The sequence below is a fragment of the Fundulus heteroclitus genome, chromosome 10, assembly GCF_011125445.2.
Source record: "Fundulus heteroclitus isolate FHET01 chromosome 10, MU-UCD_Fhet_4.1, whole genome shotgun sequence".
Taxonomy (NCBI): domain Eukaryota; kingdom Metazoa; phylum Chordata; class Actinopteri; order Cyprinodontiformes; family Fundulidae; genus Fundulus; species Fundulus heteroclitus.
The window spans coordinates 21,062,350-21,088,747 of NC_046370.1; the positions used below are offsets into that span (position 1 = coordinate 21,062,350).

Sequence of the window (26,398 nt, forward strand, 5' to 3'; positions counted from 1 at the left end):
CTGGCTCCTTTCCTGCGACATGTTGTGGTGTTGGACGACCAACGGGGAGAAGTCAGAGCTAAGCAGTTGGGACGACCAAAACCGAAGGCTCTCAACAAAGCTCAGTCATGGGCACTTTGAGAGCTTACAGACGGCGCCTTTCCTTAAATCAAGCATCGGTGGACATCACGAAAGGAATCTCCAAACATTTCAGTTCACAAGGGACGCTTTATTTACAGTCCAGTGATGCACAAGCAGCTCGTACCAAAGAGCATGGTCTTCTCACTGCCACTGCCATTTAAATCCATTTTAATATTTATAGTAAAAGACAGACCTAAATGTATTTTAATGGACATTTTATATGACAGGAGAACACAGAGTAGGGCGTGATCCAGCGTAAATGGTTTTTCATTTTTGTGCAAATAGAATCTAAAATGTATGGTAAGTCCCCCTTAGGTATTACTTCATCAGATCACCAGGTCTTTTGGGATAGGTCTCAAGCTAAGTCAGAGTGGATGAAGAATGTCTCTGCACATCAACTTTCGAGTTTTTCAAGCCACAGTTCCTGACATAGACTTTGACTAGGCCATCCTAAGATGTGACTGCGTTACTGCAAACCAGCGTGAACAATTTTGAGAGCCGCTGTTTTTTGTTTTTTGTTGTTCTCCAGGGTGCTGATTTTTAATTAGCATTGCAGAGTGACAGTGTTTTCACATCATAATGCATGTGCCCAAATGAATTCTGCAAATCCATTTTGTAATAAATTCAAGATTTCTTAAAGCAATTCTAATAGCTTTTAACCCTGCTTGGTTATTCTTTGGTCCATCTTCTGCTCTAATTTTCAGATGTTCTTCTATCATGTCTCCTGTTCTCTAGCCATCACACTATCAAGTGGTGCACCACACATGTAGGGTTCTTTGATCTCCCAAAAATCCACGTTGCTGTGCCGGCTCAGTTCTAATGTGTGCCTGTCAAACACTTTGAGTGGTAGAAAAATAAATGGAGAGGTGGTAATTTTTAACTGAACCACAGTCTCTCTTAAATCTAAGATAAATAATCAGGGCGGCTGAAGACCTGGCACAGCCTCTGTTCTATCTGCAGCGCTCACTGGCCTGTGTGATTACCCGGCAGAGGACTGAGGAACTAAATCAGTCTCTGAACGCACAAAGAGAGCAAACTTATTTGATCAAATGTGATTTTAGTAACGGATTTCACAGGGATGACAAGATGAAAGATATTGAGCTTATTGTTGGACACCTAAGGCAGGATATTACTGCTTGATGAAAACTTCATCAGATATTAAATATTTTATATGAAAGTGAAAAGAGAGTTTTTTTTTAATCTAAAATAAGAATGATGTGGGATATTAAAGATCTTTAAACCTCAGATAAAGGAAATATATAACTTTTGTATCTCACTCACATCATACATCTATAATTTCCAGGAGGTCTGCACTCCAGGCATTTAGCCATTAGCTTAAAATGCCATTGAGTCTTTGTTCTGGAGATGGTCGGATTTCTCACCCAGTTCATTTAAATAAACCCTCTGCATGTGTTGTTGAGGAAAACAATGTTGAGGTTCCTCAAAGCTCAGGTTTCGGACCACTTTCTTTTACCATATCACTGTCTCAGACAGATGGATAAACAGCCACCTTCTACATGCTCCTCCTCAATCAGATCATGGACTACTACACCCTCTTGTGCCATACCTATACCATTGACTGTTCTACATTGTTGTTTCATTACGAAGCCATTTAAATCAAGTTTTGTGTATTTATCTGACAACAAATTGCAACAAATGTCATATTAAGTCAGTTTACAAGACAAATAGCTGAAATTCATTGTATAGATTACTGTCACCACGTAAATGCCCCCATGGTGTCATTAAACGGACATGTTTGGACTTTTTTCCAGCTTAATGCAATAAAGACAGGATTTGTCCTTCTTTTTAGCCCAAGACTCAAGCTGAAAACAACAGAGAATCGAAAAAACAGAAGTATGGTTATGGAGTCAGACTTATGTTTTAGCTGGCTCATAAACTCTAGTACCAAATCAATGTACAACCAGCAAAAATGAGGAAGCCCCCAAAAAGTGGCACCTGTGAACCATCCTGGCCAGACGACTCTACCTCAGTCGATTTGTTTCAATGCTCTAGGAGCATAAAATGTACAAAACGGAGCTTTGCGAATAAGTCTGTTTTAAATACATAATTCACCAGAGTTCAAATCATGAAAGGAGGTAAAAATAAAATGCCTTCCCTGGGAAAATGTAAAATATAATTTGGTGAAAGAGCTGACATGAAGCAGAAGGCTATGCTGGATTAAACAGCAGAAACAGGCAACAGCATTTAAATATTTACAATTTCACTAGAAACCTAAACAAAGTTTAAGCAGAAATAGTTTAAACCGCTTTGTAAGATATGAAGAAGACAATGTCTGAGCATCGGGGACTCCTTTGTGATCTTTGACAGCCTTCTGACAGAGATTCTGAGGCAGTTGGGTCCATAAGTGTTTGAGGAGGTGCTCCCAGAGAATAAATGTGAACAAGGGCAAATTTCCCAAAGTTTTGATGTGGAACTTGTGGATTTACTGTGAAAGGTGTAGAAGAGGTGTGGTTTTGTGAAAGCAGTAAAAAATATATATTTATATTAAAACGCAGAATCATTTAGAATAAATCCACAGTCTGAACTGTTTTAAGTTGAAATCATTTTTTCTAGCTCAAAGTAAGTGGAAGTAGAGTAACATGTATCTGAAGGATTTCAAAAGCTCCTCCCTACTCTATTTCTAAGAGACTTTTTTTTTAAAGTTCAATATTCAAAGACGTTTAAACGGTATAAACGCTCGAAGTTCTGACAGACGTCAGCTGGATGAACTGAATGTTGTAAAAGTTGAATGGTTAAAACAGAAAGTAAGCTGGAGGAGTCGGTAACTTAGGCATTGCAACAGGACCATGAGGGCGTGAATGATTTATAGTAGTCACAAATTAGGAAAACAACGCTCTGGACAAAAAGTGATTGATTAAGGCGAAATAGAGGCTGCACAGATGAGGATCATCCGGGTAACCCGAATCATTCAGACTGACAGCGGGTCACTTGGAAGATGTCGAAGCGCCAGCTGCTAGAGACGTAGTCGCTTTTTTACCTTGACCGTGGGTCTGTGGCTGTGACACGTCAGCCACGCGTGAAGCTTTAGGTCTGGTCTACTGATGCAAACTGCATGAAAACACGACACGAGTGGCATTACAGAGAATGTGCTTTAAACCTATCATAAACTATATAATGCTGAGAGAAAAAAAATGTTTGCATACTTTATTTTATTTGACCATCAACTACACTGCAAAAACGGAACTACAAATAAGTAGAATCTTCTTGAAATAAGTGTATTAGTCCTTGATTTGAGCAGGTAGATAAGATGATCTGTTAATGGAATTAGTATTTTGGCCCCTAAAATAAGATAAAAAGATATACTACACTTGAAATAAGATGATGGAGATGAATTGTTTCTGTTTTAAGTGCAAAAATCTTATTTCATTGGCAAATCATCTTATTTACCTGCTTAAATCAAGGACAAATACACTAATTTCAAGAAAACTTTACTTATTTTTAGTTCTGTTTTTGCAGTGTAGATTTGAATATCAGACAAACAAAATGGTGCTAGCTTGATGGGCTCGGGCTGCTTGGCTACTTGCAGTGATGGAACCAAGAATTTTACTCTCTTCCAGAAGATCCTGAAGGAGAATATCTGACCACCGGTTTGTGACCTTAAGCCTAGAAAACCTAAAGCATATCATAAAGCCTACATCAAAATGGCAAAAAAACAGACATCACAAGAAAAATGAAGGTGTTGGAGAGGTCTAGTTAGAACCCTGAATTAAAAATTAACAGGACGGTGTGGCATGACCTTGGACAGGCAGCTGACTGGTCTAAATTTCTCCCCAACAACCCACTGCCAGTTGTCACAAAGGCTATGAAGAGCCAGGTCGGTTTGGATATATATATATATATATATATATATATATATATATATATATATATATATATATATATATTTTATCCCAGTTTAGAAGTTACAAACAAAGCTACAACAGTATAAATATGTTAGGGGGAAGGCATTTTTTTCACAGCACTGTATGCCAGCTGAAGGACAGTAAGAGGGTGGCTTGATGGGATATCAGTGTTTCCATCCAGGTTTAAAGCATCCCTGCCTCTAAGACGAGGATTTTAAAACACAAGCAGGAAAAAAAAAAAGCGCCGTAAACCTGCAGCCAGCTACGGCTCTATTATCTTTATGAGGAAATATTAGATTGGATGTGTGTGTGGAGTCAGACCCGAGGCCAGCGGGGAGACAGCGTGCTTCTATGCAGGCCACACGCCGGTCAGGCCTGAGAGGCTCGGGCGGATTCTTGAATAGTCTAATAAACACCAGATGTTCCCTGGCTAATGTATACACAGACCCTGTGCCGTGTCCATCTCCCCAGCAGGAATAACACAGCCCGGGCCGAGGCAGCCGGCGTTTGAAGATTCACATCTACAGAAGCGGCAACAGGAGGGGGGGGGTGCTGCGTCGCCTTTTAGAAATGCCTTACTTTTGGTGGCGTTGACAGAATGCTGTAAGAACGGGTGATAAGGAATCTGCAGCGTGGGTGAACGAAAAGTACAAACAAACAGCGCAAACTTAATTCCCCGCAAGTCGCTCTCGTACCAGCGCCACTGCCTGCGACCGGGAGATAAACAGCCAATTGAAATTTCTTTTTTAAAAGAGAGCTCTCGGGTTCCCGTCGACCAATTGCGTTTCCCGTTGTTGCCTTATCTGTGACAGACTCCTGGAAACTGATAGGGCCTAGTCGGACCTCTGGATTCCGTTCCCCCGCACACTTACTAGGGCTTTATCTGGAGGCTGGAGTCTCTGTGAAATGGCAAACGGTGCCAGAGATATCGTTCAACAAATCCCTGCTACCCATGTCCTCCATTCACTGTGTTGATTCTGCATGTGGGGAAAAAAAGCCTTTCTCAGCTCTGCTGCTACGTTTGCCGGTATGAAACTGTTGCTATTGAGTAAAATGACAAATAAAATGCTGATTTACGTTGGCTCGAAAAAGTATTTATGTCTTGAATACTGTTTTTCAGTTTTTTTACAGGTGAAAATCTGAAAAGTGTGGAATGCATTTGTATTAAGCCCCTCGTGTCTCAGTAGTTTAAAGAATCACCCTTTGCTGCTGGGGTGTGTCTTAACTAGCTTTGCACATAAGAAACGGAAATATTTACTCATTCGTCTTTGCAAAACAACTTCATTATGAAGTTAGTTTATTGCATCGAATTAAAGAGATGATAAAAGGCAAAAAAAGTGTAGTTTGTCCTGTTACAAAACAGTTGAAGATCCTTGAACGCTGCCCCAAGTTCTCCTGATGCTTTCTCATGAATATTCCAAAGAATAAAATGTTTCATGTGCTGCGTGTTGGCAGTCAAAACTAAACAGAATACCTGCAAACACTGCAGTGCCTCGCTGATCTGAGGATTATGAGGCCCCATAAATCGCAGGAACAGCGAAGATTTAGGAGAATACTTGATGCGCACCGGCCTGCATGTCATCGCAGCTGTGACTTATGTGACATTAAAAGAACAAAGACAGAGACTCTCTCTGCACGTTGTGCTCGGGCGCGCCTTCACTTTGATGGAGCGCGGTCCTGTAAACAGGTCTTCTCTCTCTGAATCCGGCCCAAACACTCGCAGTCTGCTCCGAGGCACAGAGCCTCTTCCATCACGAGAGCATTCCACAGCGGTCACTCGCCGACCTGCTTGCAGCCTGCAGCCACCGACTGCCTGCTTCTCTCTAGTTTCTGGCTGGATGCATCCACCTGCTCCATGTACGTCCACCTATACATCTGCCACGTGACTGGAGTCCGGATTCATTTTGCTTAAATGTATTTGTTATTCCAAAAAAAGAGAAAATAAACATCAACAGCACTGTTTAAGACCTCTAACTCTACAGTGAGCGTATTTTGTTCACATTAAGATGGAGAAACTCAGCTTCACTGTGGTTAGATGCATGTCCCTTGCGGTTAGCCACAAGCTGGTTTCTAGTTTCAAGGTATACCAAAGTTACACACAGGACCAAAGAGTAACACTTCAAATCCCAACCTTTACCAGCAAACTGTCAGTCAGCTGTGTATGTTGGCTTTGGGATGGGAAAACTCTACATTCACTCCAGTGAGCTGCTTTGAAAATATCTCAGTAGGGAAAACACAGACTAACCTGACCTGGATATTGCTGAAGCTCCGCCCATTATATTTTAAGGGTAGCATAGTTTTAAACATGTTAGAAGCAACAGTAACTGGCTAAGAGTGCTTGTAACCTAGCCAAAATCCACTTCATAAGTTAGCACAAAATTGCAAGTGTTGGTCCGATTTACCTGAGATCAGCTTCCAGAGTGCTGGTCAGTTGCTGTCTGTAATGCAAGGGATGCTCATAGACATGGATTATAATTGCCTTAGCCTAAACCTAAACACTACTCAAACCAATACCAACTATGTATGCCATGCGCATGTGCAAAGAAAAACTGACATAACATGCCAGCTGTACTCACTATGAAATATTTCAGCTTTTGTAAAGGCATTGGTTCACATTGAAGTGATGTAATATTACCCTTAACCCCCACCAGCTGGGTTTGAAAGCAGCCCCTAACACTCCGTAGAGTCTTGTATAGATCAATTAGAAAGAGAAAAGAGTCTTGTAGCATGCTGCAGTTTCCTCTACACAAAGAAAACTAAATCAGACGCGTTCATTATAGATTTGTAATGTAAGAAGTTCTGGTACATGATACTTTCGCCATAGTTTTTTTTAGTTTAATATTGTATTTTAAAGCTACTTCTGTTTTTGTTTTTTTAACACGTCTTGTAGTGTGTTAGGGGGCCTTCACACTGGACATGGTATGGTTACACAATCTGTAACAATTGGGCTAGATCATGGGAAATGTGCCTTTAGTGTGAAGCTAAATCTACGTTCCCACGAGACTCTACTACACTCTTAATCTACAAGCCCACGTCCACAGCAGCCCTTGCACTTCGTTTTTAGACTTATGTTCATGTTGTAAATGTGCTCCAGGAGACTAGTGTCCCCCAGGACACTGATCCACTGCCACAAAGATAAAAAAAAACCTCATGACGCTGCACCATAAATTTGATTCCTGTTCAAATCCCTCTACAGCCTCTTCCAGGTGTCACGGGGAACCCACTACTTTTCTAATATATGTTTACAAAACCCTACAAAGACAGTCAACCGTTTAAATTCCACAATGTTACCAAATCAAACTATTATCATTGCTCTGGTTCATGTTCAGACCCATCAATAATCTTGGGATGTGTGATGTAATTCTCTGTGTAATTTAACCGGGGTGCAGACAGACCAGTAAGTACAGAGCTTCACATTTATGGCTCAGATCTTTCTTCCCCAAGACAGACTGGAGCAGCACCTGATTTACTGTAGAGAAGGCTCTAATCTAGGTCTCTCCCACTCCATTCTAACATAATTTGTGATCAACACAAGAAGATACATTAACTCCTCTGTATGAGGCAAAAACTGACAACCAACCCCAGAGTGAGCAGTTCCCTTTGTTCCCGTTGACAAGTACGGCCTCGGACTCAGAGGAGCTGAGTCTCACCCCAGCTGTTTCACACCCTTGTGGATTTGCCGCAGCGCACGCTGAAGGTCATGGCGGATCGGCCCAGAACCCCTCGTCTTCATAACTACACCTTACAACTTTGACCATGCACAGGCAGAGACCAACACATTTTTGGGGAACAAGCTGAACAGAAACTTGAGAATGTGGAGCTGGGAGCATTCTCCAGATCCAGAAAACACATGCAGAGGTGCCAACCGAACTCTGTGACCCTTTCAGCAATTTTGTTGGGACAAAAATCTGGTACACGGTTCCACGACCAGGATGCAAGCCAAATGGATTCTCCTGAATCAGACGTTCAGCAATCAGTCTGAGCCTGGTTTCCATCAACCTAAAGCAATCTAAGACAGCTGAGAAGTTTGATCCCTTGATGAAGATACGCTTTATATTAGACACTGGAAAACCATTCCTGGAACCCTTTGTCTGGACTACCACTTCAGTCTGCCACTTCGCAGGTGTTGTCCCAGTTCTTCGTATGAGACAAAGAGGCATGTCACCCACAACATCCAACAATGTCAAGAGCCATCGGCATCTTGGAGCAAATCTTTTAAAGCCATGGGATCTCGTCTATCTGCCAACCCTTACCTATGATAATGAAATATGTGGCTCATAACCGAAAGAACAAGATTCTAGAAACAAACGGTTGAGATGAGCCTTATTGAGACTCCGGCTCTATCCAAATATCCTTGATTATAGCTCCTAGCTCCTGTTCCTTGAACTTGCATGGGTCAACAGTAAGAACTCTATCGTATGGAGGAAAGGAGCTTCGGACTGCTGTGCCGTTTTCAGACAGCCTCAAACTCCGACGTCATTACGTGGCAGAAACGCACATGGAGGCTACTGAAGCATTTCCGATTTGGCTAAAGAGTCGTTACCCAGTAAGGGTATTCGAATGGACCCTTCGAGATGAGGTAAGGAGCTATGTTATCTGGGGTGAACTTGAAGTAAGGTGCAAAGCCAAAACTTGCTGGAGGGACTATTTGCCCCTTCCGGCCAGAGAACACCTTTGGACATCTCAGCAAAACCTGGAAAGTGTCGCTGGGGAAATGAGTGTAGAGGTTTCCCCCTGGACCTGCTAACCTCATGACATGATCTCAGGTTGGTAGAAGACGACGGAACATGGGAGAGAAGCAGACGGGTACTAACAGCTAACACTAGCCAAGTATCTTTCTGGAGTAAGAAACGGCTGATTGTCTTTGAGATCAGCTCAACACACAAGTGTTAAATGTGAATAGAGCTGACCCTTCATCTTTCGATCTTATATGGCTATCTGCCAGTGTTGTAGTCAAGTCACTATGCCTCGAGTCCGAGTCCAGGTTCGAGTCTCCAGTGTTCAAGTCCGAGTCAAGTCCAAGTCATTAAAAAAAATCAGAGTCGAGTCCGAGTCAAGTCCACTACTCATCCGAGTCAAGTCCGAGTTGAGTCACTATTGATCAATGCCGCAATGAAAATTAACGTTCGTTGTAGGAACATGCCGTGACGTGTGATGTATGACATGAAGCAGTAACATTCCATTGCACTAATAATTTAGATATTAAAATCATACACCAAATAATATTCTGACATATTAAAATTATAGCCTAATGATATAAAAAAAGTCAAGTCTTTTTCTCAATTTCTGAGTCAGAATGATCTGAATGTAGGAGTCCGAGTCCAAGTTCGAGTCATCAGTGCTCAAGTCCAAGTCAAGTCACAAGTCTCTAAATTTAGCGAATGACTCAGACTCGAGTTCGAGTCTTGGACTCGAGTACTACAACACTGCTATCTGCGCAGGGTAGGATAGTTATCTACAGTTATTCCTGCTTTCTTTTTAGAGACAGGAAGCACGAGGGCCGCAATGTGTGTTTGCATGTGTTCTTGAGTGTGAGGCAGCTCAGTGTTGGAAGACGTTACTCACGAGGCATGATGCCCTGGTCTGCCAGCTGCTCTCGTGTCCTCCTCTGCTGAAGTCTTAACTGTAGCACTGATGGAAGGAGAGCACAGGAAACACAGGAAAGAGCAAAAGAGGTGTGAGGAGACAAGTGCGGGGCAGAGGAAAATAAAAAGACGAAGCTCTTTCAGAATACTTTTTTTGTTTCACTGACCTGCAGGCTAAAGCTACTCATCAGAGGCAGGATGTGCATTTCACGAAAAGAACACAACTTTCCAAGTCAATTTGAAATAAAAACCCCATGAATATTTCAAACCCCCGACTCCAACTCCCCCACACATCATCCATATCGATACACACAAAGAAAATAACAGATTGACACCCATTCGCTCTTCATTTTGCCCCTTGGCAAATCATTACAGCTTAAAACAAGGCTTTATAGCAATTTCCTTGTTTTTTGTATCGCAGAAAAAAAAACACAGTCCAAATGATCCAAACTATTAGGATACAATGGTGAACCCGTAGAAATGTAACAACGCCTACAAGGAGGGAATACAGATAGCAAATTTTATTTGTCACATAAATGAACATGTCACAATCACGATGAAGACGGGTGTGTCTTTATGCCCTTTCTGATAGAGCATATGTTTTTGGGTAAAATCGGTTTGCCTTTACCATTTCTTGCAGTCGTCTAGTGTCTGTTTTACACCAGTCCACCGGGTCAACGCCGAAAATGTGGCAAGAGACAATCGCATTGGGAGCGGTGTCAATGAGTCCGTGCTCGGTGACCGTGTTTCAGGCCTGGCAGAGTTATTATACAGTTAAAGCCAAAATGATTTGTACCCCTGGAAGATTTCGATTTAAATAATTTTTAGCTCCCTTTACAGATTCCATGAACCTGGCAGGGCCACTCCAAATCTTAACGTTAATCTTGCTTCCAGTCAAAAGAAGCATGTTGTGGGAACTAAACATTTTTTATCTTGAAAGTGTGTCTTTTTTTGTTTTGGACTTGTGGAGATTATTTTCCTTGAATACATTGCAAGTGGATGGAGCTTCAGCTGAACGCACTGTTCAGGGGCGACTGTGGCTTGATGGGTTGAGTAGTCGTCTGGCAATCAGAATGTTGTGGGTTCAATTCCAGCTTACCCATTGCCACATGTCGATGGGCAAGGCACTTAACCCCAAAATTGCCTACCGAGTTGCATCTAGGTGTATGGGGAGTGTTGGTCTAGTGGTTAGAGCAGCGCGCTTGCACTCAGAGAAGGATGCAGGTACCCGGTTCGATCCCCAGAGCCTGCACTCTGGGTCCCTGAGCAAGACCCTTAACCCCGGAACGCTTCCTGGGCGCCGCACATGGCAGCCCACTGCTCCCCAAGGGTGATGGGTTAAAAGCAGAGAACAAATTTCTTTGTAATGTATGTTTCAATGACAATGAAGATGATATTACTAAAACACATTGTCAAAGGATGTTCTTTCTGTTTTCTTCTTAACTACTATCAATTACTCTGTTCTTGCTGTGAAACACTTTGGTGTGACTTTTCTTTTGTAACGTGCTTTTTAAGTAAAGTTGACGCTGACAAGTACAGAGATGCTGGAATGCCTTAAATGGTTTGCACTGGACCTCGGTTTGGTTAATTTTTGCGGAAGAGTTCTGTACAGAAATGGACAAAAGAGACTTTAGCTTTGCATTTTTCTTTCTTACTTTAAGGTCTGGTGTCAGAGTTTAAAGTTTCCAGGTTCCCAAAGTTTCTGGGTTTCAAATTGGAAAATTCAATCGAGAGGCCTCCTGAAGCTACAATACCATCATGGAGCCAGTTGGATGTTCCAAGCCTGGCATCAAAACCCAACATGGTGTGGCAGCCATATTGCACCAATTATCCCATTCCACGGGTTTTCAATATTACAACTGAAATACCGTATCCTGTGTCTTCTGTTTCGAAGAGTCTAAACTGTTTGGCACAGATTTTGTGTGACTTTTTTTTTTAAACTGTGGTATGCCTAAGGGGGCAAAAGCCACAATCCGAAACGCATTAGTCAGCAAATAAAGTTGTTTCCCAGTACTTCAAGCATTGCTAGAGTCTTCACTTTACCAGATCTTTGACCCTCTCCAAGCACTTTGGGTGTCTGTCAAGTTGTTTTTAGAAACCTTTGAGTTCCAACCTCGGCGACGAGCTTATGTTTTGTTAACACAGCTGTCTTCTTCTTAAAGGCCAACGAAGAGAACATGCCAATGTGGCACCAGAAAAATCTTACAACCTGTTGCTGCCTAAACGTTCAAACTTCTTCCTTTCCCTTCTTCTTCTTCTTCTGTTTGACATCGCTTTTAGCAGCAGCTCATTGCATTTAGCAGCTGTTAAATAAAACAGCCATAACAACCTTGTTGGAACCGATCAAATTCTTACAATGCAACAACAAAGGCTTAAAATTTTGAGTCAGACTATATTTACGGTGGCCTAAAATATGAAAAAACGAAGACGTGACGTGAATAAATGGTATGAACATTGTCTGAGGTTTATAAAACGCACTCAGAAGGCAAACCTCATTTTGTCTGACTATCATATCTGCTAACCACGGACTGACTCTGACCCAAATTGGTTGTTCTGCTTTACAGTACACTGGTCTCTTATGCACCCTATTAGCGTTATGCATGTCCACATATGCATAAAGAAAACATGCGCACACATGCACATACAAAACAACACTGCTTTCTCACAAATATTTCTGCGAGCAGGATGTAGGAAAAGATAAACACGGCTCCTGGCTTTTAAACAGATCTGCTAGGCAGTGTGTGGTCCACAGCATGTGCGTACAATTCTCCCTGCTGTGTCTGTGCGGATGTGTGTGTGTGTGTGTGTGTGTGTGTGTGTGTGTGTGTGTGTGTGCAGAAGTGGCCTAGGTGGGAGCTCGAGGTCATAAACAAGAACCTCCTCTGTGTCTGTTGGTCTGCTTGCGTCCTTCCCTTTCGTCTCCTTTTTCTGTGTGTGCTTTTCCTCTCCGCCGTTATCTGGAGGTCTCCCGGTCTGATCCGGGATCTGACACAAAAGTATGAAATGTTCCCACTCCGCCTGATCACGTTCTGTTCGTCTCTCCTACTGTTAATCATCTCGCTCAGGTGGTTTCAATTCCTGCTCCTCTGGCTGCAGCCTCGTAATGTCAGCAGGAAACTCAAACCTGCCTTTGTGCAGCGCCGCGGCTTTGCTAACGTTTGGAGCGGGACGTGGAGCCGAGCCTGTTTGCCACGGCGCGGCTCTATCTGCGAAGAGCACCTCGGTTATGTAACACCAGGTCCTCCCCTTCTCTTCCCTTCATCTGACATCTGCTTTGGTTTACAGCAAGGGGGGGGTCACGACCCGTAGCTCGCTACATCACAGAGAGCAAACACAGGCATTAGTCGCTGAGTGGAAGCTAACTAAAACATGCAACTGATACGACCACTGTCAAGGAAATTTTCTGTCGTCTGCCACTGGAGCGCACGCTTCCTGGGTTCACGTGTCTTTGGACAACGCCAGGTGACAGATGCAGTTTAAATGTTATTCCTTAATTTGAATTTTTCAAATTGTGCTTCTTGTAAACATTTATAATCCGGTAATATATTACCTGCAGTGGATAACTGTCTCCTTCTTTTCCTGGCTACGTTTCGGATGAATCCAGATTAGCTGAACCTTGTCCGTGAAGCTAACAGCTAGTTCGCGAGAGCACAGGACCAAAGCAGACTTCTTAAAACAGCTACATTCTGAAAAAAAAAAAAAAAAAAAAATCCAAGCAGCTGGAACAAACCCAACATGCTACCATTTTACCATAGTAGCCCTTGTTTCGCAAAACTCTCTTTCTCATTCAAATAAACGCTGAAATCGAGGACATTTCTGGGAACAGCTGTAGGTCATCCAAAACGGGGACAGTCCCCGGACGTCTGGCCACCCTATCGTAGATGCATCCCTGGTCCAAGAAACATGCATCAAATGGTCAAGTCTTACAGAAAACTGCTAATCGCTTTGATTAAGGTGTGTTGATGGAGAACCTAAGCATCTAAAATGTGCAGGAAGAAGACCCTTGAGGAGTAGAGTTTCAGACCCCTTCTTAAGAACTTTATCCCTTTTGCATTTTGGGGTCATTTACAGAGAAACCAATGATTACTTACACAGGAAATGGAGGTAGGAGGCGTTGCACCACCAATGATTTTCCTGTGGGAATCCCACGCTGAGAGCAGAGCATAAAGCGTCGTTCATCAAATATAAAATTAAGGCTCGGGTTAAGATAGATTATATCATGTTTTCTACACCACTTTATTTCTGTCAGACACACACAAGAAGAAGATTGTCCACTGCCTCCTTCCCCCACTTCCTCCCTTAAAACTAATTGTTTAAAGGTTTATAAAAAAAAAGCTGCATTGCATTATTACTGTGTTACAATGCACCCAGAATACCAGACTGTAGTGCTTTTATAAGCAGAGTGGATACTGTAAGTTCATTCAATTAGTTAATTGTGTTCATTAAAGTTCAGAGTGTAGTACCTCTCCTTGCTGAAGGAAGTTTTTTCGGTTTGTTCACTAACTGTGGCTGTCTAAACAGCTGGGGTGAAAGTTAACTTACTTAGATTTGGTAGCTAGGCAGCTATAATAGGTGACTTCAGTCCTTTCTGTCTGAATGCAAATAGGAGAAAACATCCTCAAAAAACCCTTCCCAGCACAGATAGAATATTCAAAATACAGCTACGGGAAACATTGGGTGCTCTTTGGTGGGTGAAGTATCTCGGTTTTGCCTTCAATGCTTTCTGTATCCAAGCATTTGCTGTACTAAGCAAGCTAAGTTAAAAAAGACAACTCATTTTTTAACTTAGCATGGTAAAACAAAACTCTATTAGTTTTATTTTGAAATTTCAATACTAACTATTTAGTCTTAAATGACCATGTTATTATTATTTTTTTCAAATCGGCTGTTTTAGCCCCACCACATTAGCTAATGAAGCTCGGAGGGAAAAGGAGGAAAGCAAAAATGACCCCCATCCCTACTTGCGGCTTGAATCAAACTTTGAAAAAATTACTTGCGACACCTCCAGTGGACACTAAATGAAGAAACCAAGAGCGCTCACTTTGTCTTCATGACGTTTCCGCAGAACCTCACTTTAAGAATCCTGAACTATCCCTTTAACATGTCCTTGAGCCAAATCCTGAAGCATAAACCCAAACGTATTCTTTCTGGTCCCTTTGGGTGCTGCCTGCAGGCTGATAAAACAAGTTCATATTTCACGGAGGTGACAGCCTTAATCTCAGCCATACATGCAGGTTGTATGTCTTATTTTCTTGGAGTAAGCAACACCAAACTCAAGCTGCTCTGTGTTGTGCTTACTGACGGGTTATCAATAATTGTGCCTAAGAAAGCACAGCAGCTGCCATACAATCTGCTCTTTCTCCAACGTGTTGCCTTGCCCTGACTGCAGAGTGCACAGAGAGCCGAGCCGAGCCGTGTAATCAAAGATAGCTGAAACACACTGTTGACTTTGAAACCGAAGACGTTTGTTTCAGCCCGGGGTGTCTTGCCAACAAAGGACATACAAATTGACAGCTGCATTTACAAGTGCTCAGATTTATTGCGTAAATAAACCCGCCGTTCGAGCTGGTTTGTGTGGCCGAAGTGGAGATAATTAAACTAGCCAGCCGAGTGATTTTTGATTTATCCACCATTTCTGTGCCTCGCGCAGGAGAAACACCTCTGACATCATGCTTTTACGGCGGGACTCCGACAGTTTAAGGAGAGCGGCTGCATTTGTTCCCTGAATTCCTCTAAACTGTCATCAACACGGACGGGAATGCGTTGGCGACAGGCGAAGGAGTGCTCCTGTCAACCATCTCATAAACAGGTGTTCCCAAATGAAGCATAAGGTTTATTTTACTCTAATACCTCTGCGGCGAAGTGAAAACCCACCTTAAAACAGAGCACCGCATATTTTGCTCACAACGCTTTTGGCCACTTAAGAGTCAGGCTTACGAACGAGAGCCAGAGCCTGACTGCAGGGGAGACAACACTCCACCATAAATATTTCTGGACAGGTTCCATTGGCTGTGACTTATGGACAACAGCCGTAGACTGAAAACAAGTGGACATACGTTTTTTTTTTAATCTTTTTTATTTATCTCATGCCAGAACGCCCTTCAGTGTCAGAACGTTGGAGTATGTTGCCACAAACTATTTCAGTCCGGTTAGTGGAACTTAATTGAGGCTCAATCAAAGGAATACTGCATAAATTACTGCCACAATAAACTGAATCATTTGGCGTTGTTTCATACTTGGAAGTCCCTCTCAAACCTTGATAAATGAGCAGCTGACATGACAAGATTGGAGTAAGTCTCATCCATATGAAAGGACATTCTTTATGTAATTTGCATGTCTTAATTATTCTCACCAGTACAAATTAGCATTCCATATTTGTATTTTTGCCTATGTTTTTTTTTGTTGTTGACAAACTTCAGCTAGAGATAATCTACCATGCACTTATTGACAGAATCAGTTAGGTTTCCAGAACGAACGCTTTGACTTTGGCACATTTTTTCACCAGTGCAGACCGGTGATTAAAATGCAGATAATTACATTCTCCAGGAGTTGCCATGTTTAGAAAGAGCAACAGGGTGCGTAGACGGTGGTATTGTGAATTTAATGAAAACATTATCAGGTAGTAACCAAAGCACCTGACGGTCAGCTGAAACACAGAGTGAAGGTCACCAAACATAGAGGACGTCTTATAGACACGGTCACACACAGAATTACCCGTACTGGATGGAGGATGAGGAAGCTTGTATCGGCTCTGCATGAAGTCCGATGGATGGATTTATTGGACAAGTGCCCAGCATGCAGGGTGACATGATAGGGTGCGTACCTCACCTTAACCTGACCCCATAGTGGGATCCACTGCAAACTCTGTCCAGAGCTGCCTCTGCTGTTGGATGCATCTTGTTTTGTCTTGATGTAACAGATAAAACGCACTTTATTTTTATACTTGAAATTTAGTTGTAGTTTTTTTTTTTTTTATTGAACCTGGTCTGCTTGAGAGTGGCTGATTTTAAACCAGTATTTGCGTCTTCATAGTAGAACCAATCCTGCAGCGCTAAAAGCTTCTTTGATCAGGTGTGGTCACTTAAAGAGGTCTCGTATGAAGACGTGCTCCCTTGCTGTTCCCCATATAGCTGACCCCTCGGGTTCTGGACTTAATTCATGCTCAGCCCCTCTTTCACGCTGCAATGTCACAGCTCCGAGAACGTGGGCCACTACCGTTTGAGCTGTTAATCAAATCGGCATGAGCACTAGCGAGTGACACACTTGAAGAACATTGCGCGGTCCACGGGGAGCTCAGAAATGAGATCTTTATCTCTCCTTTTAGCCTCAACAAAGCAGAGGCAGTTCCCATGGCTTCAGCAGCGCAGCCAAAGTGCAGCGCACGTAGAGCCAGCGACGATTGGCAGCTTTCACATGGAGCTAAACGCTCCCTTAGGCTACAGGCAAGCAGTGGCGGTTCCCATGGCTGGGATCATGTAGTTCAAGCGTGGCGGAAAAGTATCAACAATCGGCTGGTTTTCACAGGGCGCTGAATGTCGCTCAGAGTGCTGTAGCTGAAAGAAAACGGAATATCCTCCACACGCTGATTGTCTCAGACTCCCTCCCGTCTTCAGCAGTCAGCACACAGAGATTTACAGGCTGTCTTCCTTCCGTTAGCTCACTCACACACTAGTAAATTAGCTTGAACAGTGACGTTGGCTATTACACGTACCGGTATTGACTCCACTAACTGTAACATCAAGCAAACTTTAGTTCACAGTTGGTACCTCTACATCTGTGCCGCATTATCCTTTCAGGGCGCACGGGTTAGAGCAACACAGACTCTAACAGCTTTGAGAGAAAGGATTTGTTACAGGAATCTTTTTTTTCTTCTTCTTCGTCTTCTTCTATATTCCCCACAGCAAATAATGTCCATTTCTATCAACCTTCTGCGCTTCAAACAGCTCAAAGGGAAAAGGGGACATATGGCCCACAACCTCTGGAATGCAGTCGCAGCCGACCGGCACGAGTGGAAGCATGGACAAGAGAAACGGCTCAGAGAGCGTCACCTCCACACCAGCCGGCGCTCCTTCCTTCAGTAATCTACACGGAGCCACAGAGAGGATGCTCCCCGCCATCAGTTACATTTTCCTCAGGGAGGTGGCAGTGTTGGTCAGAGTACACACACTACAGTGGTGCAGCACAAACATACACACTCAGGATCACAGATCGGACCTTTAACACTAAGACGAGTGCATGAATAAGAAATCCATTGGGTTGAAGTTACCTACCCAGGGGGGTACCCTACCTCTCACCTACTGATTGCTGGAGATGGGCGCCATCTACCCTGCGACCCTGCCAGGATTATGCGGGTACCATCCATTCATCCATTTTCTAACACGTCTATCCTTTGTGGGGTCGCGAGGGGGGCTGGTGCCTATCTCCAGCTGTCAATGTGTGAGAGGGGGGGTACACCCTGGACAGGTAACCGGTCCATCGCAGTGAAAATGGATATATGAGCAGATATTGTCAGAAACGAAGAGTGCAAGAGGAAGAAAGAATAAAAGTAACACGCATTCTCGTGCACCGTGAGCCATATTTAGTTGACCTCTGACCTCTGACCCCTCGTCAAAATCTAATCACCCTTTTATCAGACAGGGGGAAACCTGGACAGCCTCCCTCAGCAGCAGCAGCACCAGCAGAGAACAAGTGCACCGACTTTCCCGAGGCATCACAAGCATTTCTTTACATCTACAGTCGGACCTCGAGACATCCTTCCAGCTATAAATCCATCACGGTGTGACAAGGCACGCCGCTGCTCTCAGCTCTCCGGAGACTCACTCTGGCGCGCACACCTGTTACCAGGCTGCCGTGGCAATTCGTCCAAACAAAGAGGGAGGTAAATGCAGTGGCATAAAAGACATCAGACAAAGATGCTGGCCGGCAAAGTGCTGCGGGATCAACGAGCGAGAGCGCAGGAAGAGCTTGCAGACGAACTGAGAGTATGCAGTCAGAAGCAATCCCAAAAGGAACTTACCTGATCTAAATTTGCTTCGTATCAGTACGGAGTGCTCAGAGCCCAGAAGAGTCATAATGATTTCAGTACAGTTCCAGCGTTCAAAGGTTGCAAAAACAAGCCGCACAAATTCAGGAAGCCGAACACACTCTGAGCCCTCGGGCCACCTCTGGACCACAGACTCATGGGAGACAGAGTTGGTCCTGGCTGCCTCATCAACAGCTTAACAAGAACACTAACTTCCAAAAGTGTATGAAAACAAAACAGTTTAGATCTTTCTGGCGCTGAGGCTCTCAGCTGTTGTGGAATCTAGCCCTCCTCCGTCTGCCGCTGCTCTACTCTGCTCTGCTCTCACCCCTCAGCCGCTGATGTGGGAGTGTGTGATTTTTGCGGGCTGATGAGGCTTTGGTCCCTTCTGGCTGAGAGCTCTGAGCTGGGGCCGGGGACAACACGCAGAGATATGCCCTGCTCAGGGAGGGGCCAGGGTTTCCTCCAAGCCCCGCCTGCCGCAGCCCAGAGGCACAACAGGGTTTGGCTGATGACTTCTTCCTCCCTTGCCACCAGTGTAAATATATCTGCCTATCAGCCCAGCTGACTGTCATTAGTGCGGAGAAAGGCAGATCGAGATAGAGACTCAGAGGAAGATGGTGGAGCCGCGACACAGGCAGAACGGAAGATGTCCAGTTTCGCTTCTTCCCTGCGTCTAGAAGTCAGAGTGTAGAAGCGAAACTTTGCCCAAAAACTCTGACCCTTAAAGTTCTTTCCCTTCAGGTGAAAATAGTACCCACATGAGAAACTTTCAGAGGGGAGAATCCAAGAGATTTGAGCTCTCTGATAAGCTTTTTAAGGAAGGAAAATCCAAACTGTTGTCTGACGTCAAAAGACCGACAGGAAGATTAAAGAGACGCTGAAAAAGCAGCGCCCTCACACAGTCACAGTAAACATGACAATCGTTAAAGCTTTATACTGCATATGCAACAAGGAAGCGGAGACTTTGGTACTTTTGGCCTGTTTTTGACAATCCCCACATCGCTGTAAAACAATGAAAGTCCTGCAAATGAAGACTTCAACATCTTCATACTGTAAAACCTACCGCCTTTTAGTTTTTCAAAGCATCGGCTCCGCAAAACGACGAATATGCTGCGTTGCCTAGCAATCTGAACAGACAGTAAATGTCATCTGCCAATATGTAGCGGACCCATTCCTCCAGTTTCTTTTGAATGTTTGTACAAAGGAGCTACAGTAATAAGCTGGGTACCTGGCCTCTTCAGGGTGATCTTTTCCATCTCTTCCATCTGAAACGAGCAGAATCGTGTTGGGACTTCAGGTAATAGACCAACACAAAGTAGAGCATAAATGTGAGGTGACGTGGAAAAGGATGCATGGTTTTCAAATATCGGTCACATTAAAATAGTAAAGTGATTGTGTTTATCCCTCTTTACTTTCATGTCCATGCAAAGAAACCAGATTATTTGGAGTTGGCTACAAGTCATTCGGGGCAAATATGTGGAAGAATAGCCTCTGATCAAGAGAGACCAAAATCTAACTTCTTCTCCTACATGTAACATGAGTATGTATGGCAGAAAACTATCACAGAACATGACTCTGGAAATGCTGCCACAAAGGGGACGGCAAATAAATTCACTTTGTCCACACAGAGATGAACATGGTAAATTTTCATAAACAATTAAGAAAAAGAATACCTGGACTGCTGACCTCTTGTGTGATGTCGTTGGCTTTTTTTTGTTTTTTGTTTGCATGGTCAACATTTCACAACATGACTGGTTGCATTTGCCTTCAATGACATATTCACAGCCATAGCTCATGTCTACTATTGTCTGACATTAACAACTGAGATTCAGCTGAGTAACACTGTGGAATTATTTCAGCTAAAAACTTGTTATATACTAATCTCTGTAGGCTAATAGACGTGATATGAGAAAAAATGAGAATAGAACAATGTGGGAATTAACCGATCCATCGGTGCATGGATATTTTCACCGCAGTAAAACAGCTCGCCCACGCAACTATTGGTTTATGCATGTTGGAATAGATATGAATGAGTGGAAATTCCTATTATAAAAACATTTTATTAAAGGTTCAATTGGCTCAAAATATGCTGAAAAAAATCCATATTAAAGGACAAACAGTTACTCATACATCATCCTGACATACACTGATTAATAACATCCTAACTTGTAAGAGAGCCTCTTTTAATCTGCGGCATCTAAGCAAGTAAAACTTTTGTTTAAAAAAATACGTTTTAGCAGTCATTTTAAATGAACTTACACGAAAGTCACTACATATCTGGTCTTTAGAAGAGTAGCAGGATAAGTTAAATCCAGACCGCCGAAATTGATGCAGCTACAAGTGTCCCAGGCCAATTGTGAAGGCAGTTTGAGAAAAATGGCCCTCATGGCTTCCTGTATGTGTTGACTCCAGTATTAAGTATTAAGTCATTTAGGATGAGATTTTTTGAGATTTTTTTTGCTATTTATTTATTTACACAGGGACAGCGTATAATATACATTAGCCAGGATTCCTCTTTTCTCAGATTATTAGAGTATTACACTATCTCTCTTGACAGTGATACCTTAAAAATGAGGAAGACCTCAAAATGATGTTTAAAAAAATCTGCCATAACCAGGATAGGATCCACAAAAGCATTCAGAAAGCTATGCACAAAGCTTCGGTATTGAGGTTTCCTAGCACGGTCCTGGTGTTTCAGCTACCTGGCTGGAAAGTGGACTCCTATGTGCACCAGTGCTGATTTGCCACAGAGGAATTGAAGTATGTAGACATGATAGCAACATCATAATAATATGGCATGATCTTGTATGATGCTTGTTCAAATATTGGGAAAACATTTTTTTTTTCCAGATTTGACGTGACTTCATCCAGACTTTTTTCAAAAAAATTGTGATTGTCTTAACCAGTATTTTCCCCAGGTCAGTGCATGAAAACAGGTGAGAAGAATCATAATCAAATTGTGACATACAGTATATTTAACGTGGAAACAATGCAACGTTTATGACCAGTGCTTAGCCAAATTCAGTGATGCTGAAAAGTACAGCCCATGTCTTGCTCGAACTTCAAATCTTGAAACCCATGACAGCATGTTATACTGTGCAGAGCTTTACAAAAGCTTTACTCCTCGAATCCTTCTGCATTTGGTCATGGTATACCACAAATGCCCTTTAACTGTAAAATGCAAGGAGAATTAAATGTTTTCTTTTTTATTTCAGTTGGAACTTTGGCTAGGGCATTCAACACATGAATTTGACCCAAACAAATCCATTGTAGCTCTGATTTTATGTTTAGAGTTGTTGATGGAAGTTTAAAGGCTTTTGGAGCATTTAACAGTTTATTTCCCCAGCCTTGCCCTGTATATCTCTTTATCCATCGTTTTATCCATTCTGACCAGGTTCTGTATCCCTGTCAAAGAAAATCATCCCCACAGCACAATGCTGCCACCACAGTGTTTTACAGTGGAGGTGGTGATGTACAGTATTGTCTTGCCTTATAAGGTTATTATCCTGGTTTGGCCTCTTAATGACGCGCTCCAGGAGTTAAGTCTCGTTTCTTTGTCGTGATTGCTTTTGTCTGTTCGCTGTTGTTCATTATGTTCGAGATACTTGCCTTATTAGTTATTCCTTTGTGCTGAGTTTCTTAGTTTTCTGCTTTGTTCCAGTCCCTGGATATTCCAATTTCCTCTCCTTAGGTAAGTATTTATCTTTTCCCCTGGATGCATTGTTTTTCGGTGGTTATTGGCCTCCCTTTCTCACTCTGCCTTCTAAACCGTCCTTCTCAGCTGCTCCACATGTCCCCTGCCTGACACACCAGTAGCCGGTGTTATTAACCCCACCTTCCCCCACTAGATTGACTCACTGGTTTTCTTGTCTCTTTGCTGGTCTCTTGCGCTGATTTCATGTTCTCTGTCGCTGCGTTGCCCTGTCTGATTTTTGGGCCAACAGTAGTTATGTTTATATGCACAAAATTTCACAATCGGATTGAAATGTATTTGGATGAAATAATTGGATTGTACCATTTTATGGGCACACAATCAATTAATCTCATCATAATGTGCGTGTTTATGCACCTGACTTTATTCAGAACAGAACCACCCTGACATGTGCAGTTGTTCCCCTAAAAAAAACAAAGAAGAAGAAGTACTTCCGTCTTTGCTAAATCACAAAAATTAGTAAACAAAGCGGTACTAAACAATTTTTTTTTGTTTTCTGAGTGCCCAGGCTGGACTTGCACAATGTTCTAATTACGGTTGAAATCTTACTGAGTAAGCAACGATTTTGAGCTCTTTTACTTTTTCGAACAGAAAGGTTGTATAGGGAGCCCCAAAAGTATTTCCGCCACTCACCAACACGGAAATACGTCACATTTACGTCGGGCACACTTGCGCCCTCAGGTCAGTTTGCCACATTCGGGAATAACTTGAGCCTGACAAGCGTTTATATGCATGTTGATCGGATTGTCAATCTGCATAAACTACCCCTCTCATTCGGATTACAATTACATTCTTATTGAGCTTAAACTGATCACGATATTCCGATCGGCTTGTTTACATGACACATTTTTATTCCGATTGGCCCTTTTATTTATTTACTTTTGTCCATGTAAACGTAACTACTCTAAGTTCCGTTTACTTTTTTTAGTGAATACCTGTTCATTTCACTGCTCTGCATTTGGGTCCTTTCTAAACTCATCCCTGACAGGCTTGTGAGAAACTGCAAACAGGGCTTCTCCTGTTTTTTTTTTTCTTCTAACAATGGCTTCAGATTTACCATGTACCTATCTGTTGTAATTCTTGTCCTCATAATACTTCCTCCCCCCCGCCCCCCAATTATGTTGTCTAATTAAGTCACACACAAGTGGACTCGTTATTAACTAGGTAACTTTTGATAGAAGGCATTCAGTTTTGCTTTACCACATAAATCCTTATAAACTATATTGCTGCCTGTGATGTTAATGCATTTTAACAGATTTCATCCCTGATGCTTGAATCAGCTACCTTCGTATTCTGCTTTTTAATTTGCCAAATACAGATTATGATAAATCTGACTGTATAATATACTGTATATCTACATCACGTGAAAACAACCACGATTGTTTCGGAGCTTTGTACAGCAACAATTCACCGCCCCCCCCCCGCCCTTTTCGCTGTAATCTCTTCACCCCCATAAACACTTGACCGGCTTCTGTTGCGGAGGAGCTCCTCCACGCGCCGCTGAGATGCTCACGCCGAAACGTGTGATATTTTAACGTAACAAACGACATGCCTTATCTGTTTGCCGTGAGTCTGCGCTGAGTCTGACGTGTGCTGGAGCGAGCTCCAAGAAGGCCCGCATAATACTCCAGTCAAATATTTACATTAAAGCTTCTTGGTCTGCAAATCTATCCTTGACATTTGCAAGTGAATTTGTCTCTGTGAATAAACACACACGCACACGCGCACGCACACACACGCACACACACACACACACACACACACGCACGCACACACAGATGCCGCTCCAGTGTCTTAATTAGCAGGTGAAAGTGCTTAAAGGAAAGGTTTGACAGTGTACACACAGTGTCTCGGACAGATTCCTGAGGAGGTCACCCAGCCCTGGCTTAATCCTCCCCTTTAATTGGGCCTCATGTCAACGAGTGTGACAAGTCTCATCTGAACCGTCTGGAGCCACATGCACGTGTGTGTCTTTCAGCGTGTGTGCGATAAAACCCACAAACAGAGCCGAAGATCATGCTCGTACACCAATTAGACAGATCTGACTGCACATTTTTAAACACCATATCTACAGCCAGCGCGCAGATGTGTGACCCACGATGGTCAGAGCCTTCTTGATTTGGGCCGTGATGCAAACGGCTAAATGGTTTTTGTCTAGACCGTGTTCGAACCCCACGTTGCGTAATGCAGCCGTAAGTGTTTATTGGCAAATCGTACGGACTTGTAAATCAAAATACGACTGTTAACGTTCTGTATAATTTCTGTTTTTTCTTCTTTTTTTTTTTTTTTTTAGACGGCGCAGATGTGAGCTGCTAAAAGTGGCCAAATCGTACAAAATGTCAAAAAATAAATAAAAAAAATGGCCAAACCCATCAATTATGAACAGTTACATACAGTGTCAGGATATTTTTTTTAATCCTACAATTTTTTCGACAAGACTAGCACATTGTCATTGTTATCAGTTCCAGTAAATGATGTCTTAGCAGGGCTTAGAAACTTTTGCTGCTGACAGGAACCGTCACATATTTTAAATGCCTTGAATACCAAACGCCATCCGCAGAATCCAACTGTCCTTCAGTCATTTTATCAGCAGTCACTGGTAGAGATTTACTGGTTCACACTGCAGGGTGTGTAAGTAAGGGTATATTTGCTGTACCCCTCATCCAGCAACGGACAATATTGGTAAGCCTTAAAACCAATTAGAACCTATAAAGGGATTTTCATGGTACCTGCCTAAGAGCTTCCAAAAACTTGGAAAAACTCCCCTGAGTCTTGCAGGATGACAGTCTAAAAAGAAAATCCAGCTCTAACTTAACCTGACATTCAAACCGGACACAGAGTTACGTTTTAAAAAGTTTATTGAAGGGGATGAGTAGTAGCAGGTGAGGCAGGCAAGCATAACCAGACTGGCCAGGGGTTGCAGGCAGTGACAGACCTAAACCAGAGACACCAGAACACCAGAACAGGTGATGTGGACCGAGGAAGCATCAGAATGGGCAGAGCGAGCGGCTGGAACTCACAGGGAAACAGGCAGCTTTCATCAGTGAGGGCTGAAAACACATACGAAGCAGAAGAGTCCAGCTGGCTGAGCCAACAGGCACTGGTAGAGGCAGAGCACATCACACAAGACAAGACGATCTGTCAGGGATGAGTTGGCTGAGGCAGGTGTATATAGACAGGTCAGCAGTCAATTAGCAATCTGAGCTAATTGACTGCTGACCGGTGAGTGGACTGAGCTGATTGGGTGGTGACAGATGGCTGTTGGCTGAGGGAAGTGGAAACTAATTAGTCCAGAAAAGTCCAAATCATAGAAAACATTGTAAATAAATTAAGTTGTGTAAACTTAATTCAATTACTTGTTACCAATTCAAGTGATTCATTTAAGTTGGAGCTGCATTCTCGTTTTCAAGAGACTTCTCACACCAAGTAAAACAGATACTAGCAATGCAAAACCACTCATCAGGCAGTATGTTATTACAATGGCAAGGTTAAGCGAATCAAAGTTATTTCTTCGTCATGGCACCTGTAAATGGGTGGAATATATTAGCTAGTAAGTGAACCATTTGCCCTCAAAGATAAAATGCTTACGGACAGGAAAAATTGGACAAGCATGATAATTTGAGAAAGTTTGAGTGAGGTTTTCTCAAAGTGCAGTGGTCAGAAGTTGTCTTAGAAAGGAGCAGAGGTTAATACTCAACGCATTGAACATGGAGTGAGGGTGTGGCGCTAGAAGTGATGCAATGACGCCGCCCCCACGTGCAGGCTCCGCATGCTAAGGTGGTGCACCTCCGAATTTCTGCAACTTGCCGCTTGACATGCAAGGTTCATTCAAAATTGAGGTCTTCAAAGGTGCTCTCGTTGAGCAAGATGCCTGTACTGACATCAAATGGCACAGACATTTGTTAAATGCTGTGTTGTTGCTGTTTATGTATTCTGGGATTGAAAACCGCATGCACATCTTGGCATACTTTCAGGGGTGAGTTTATTGGCCAAGTATGTGGGTTTCCATCATTTGGAGTGAAAATCAGATCTAAAACAACAACCTAAAGTGTATAAAGACATAAGCTTGCATTTAGTAAAGCAATCATTTGTC

General features: G+C 42.8%; 1 protein-coding gene across 4 annotated transcripts in view; it reads right to left on the minus strand.

The window, feature by feature from the left end:
• Positions 1–26,398, minus strand: part of myocd (myocardin) — a 72,058-nt gene that overhangs the window by 11,041 nt on the left and 34,619 nt on the right. For 2 of the 4 annotated variants that reach the window (XM_036142328.1, XM_036142327.1), the window contains exon 2: positions 9,549–9,614. In XM_036142328.1, the coding sequence (XP_035998221.1) occupies positions 9,549–9,614 (66 nt within the window). Of the gene's footprint in view, positions 1–9,548; positions 9,615–18,584; positions 18,980–26,398 lie in introns of those variants that run through there. The other 2 variants (XM_012864115.3, XM_036142329.1) reach the window with 2 other exon arrangements.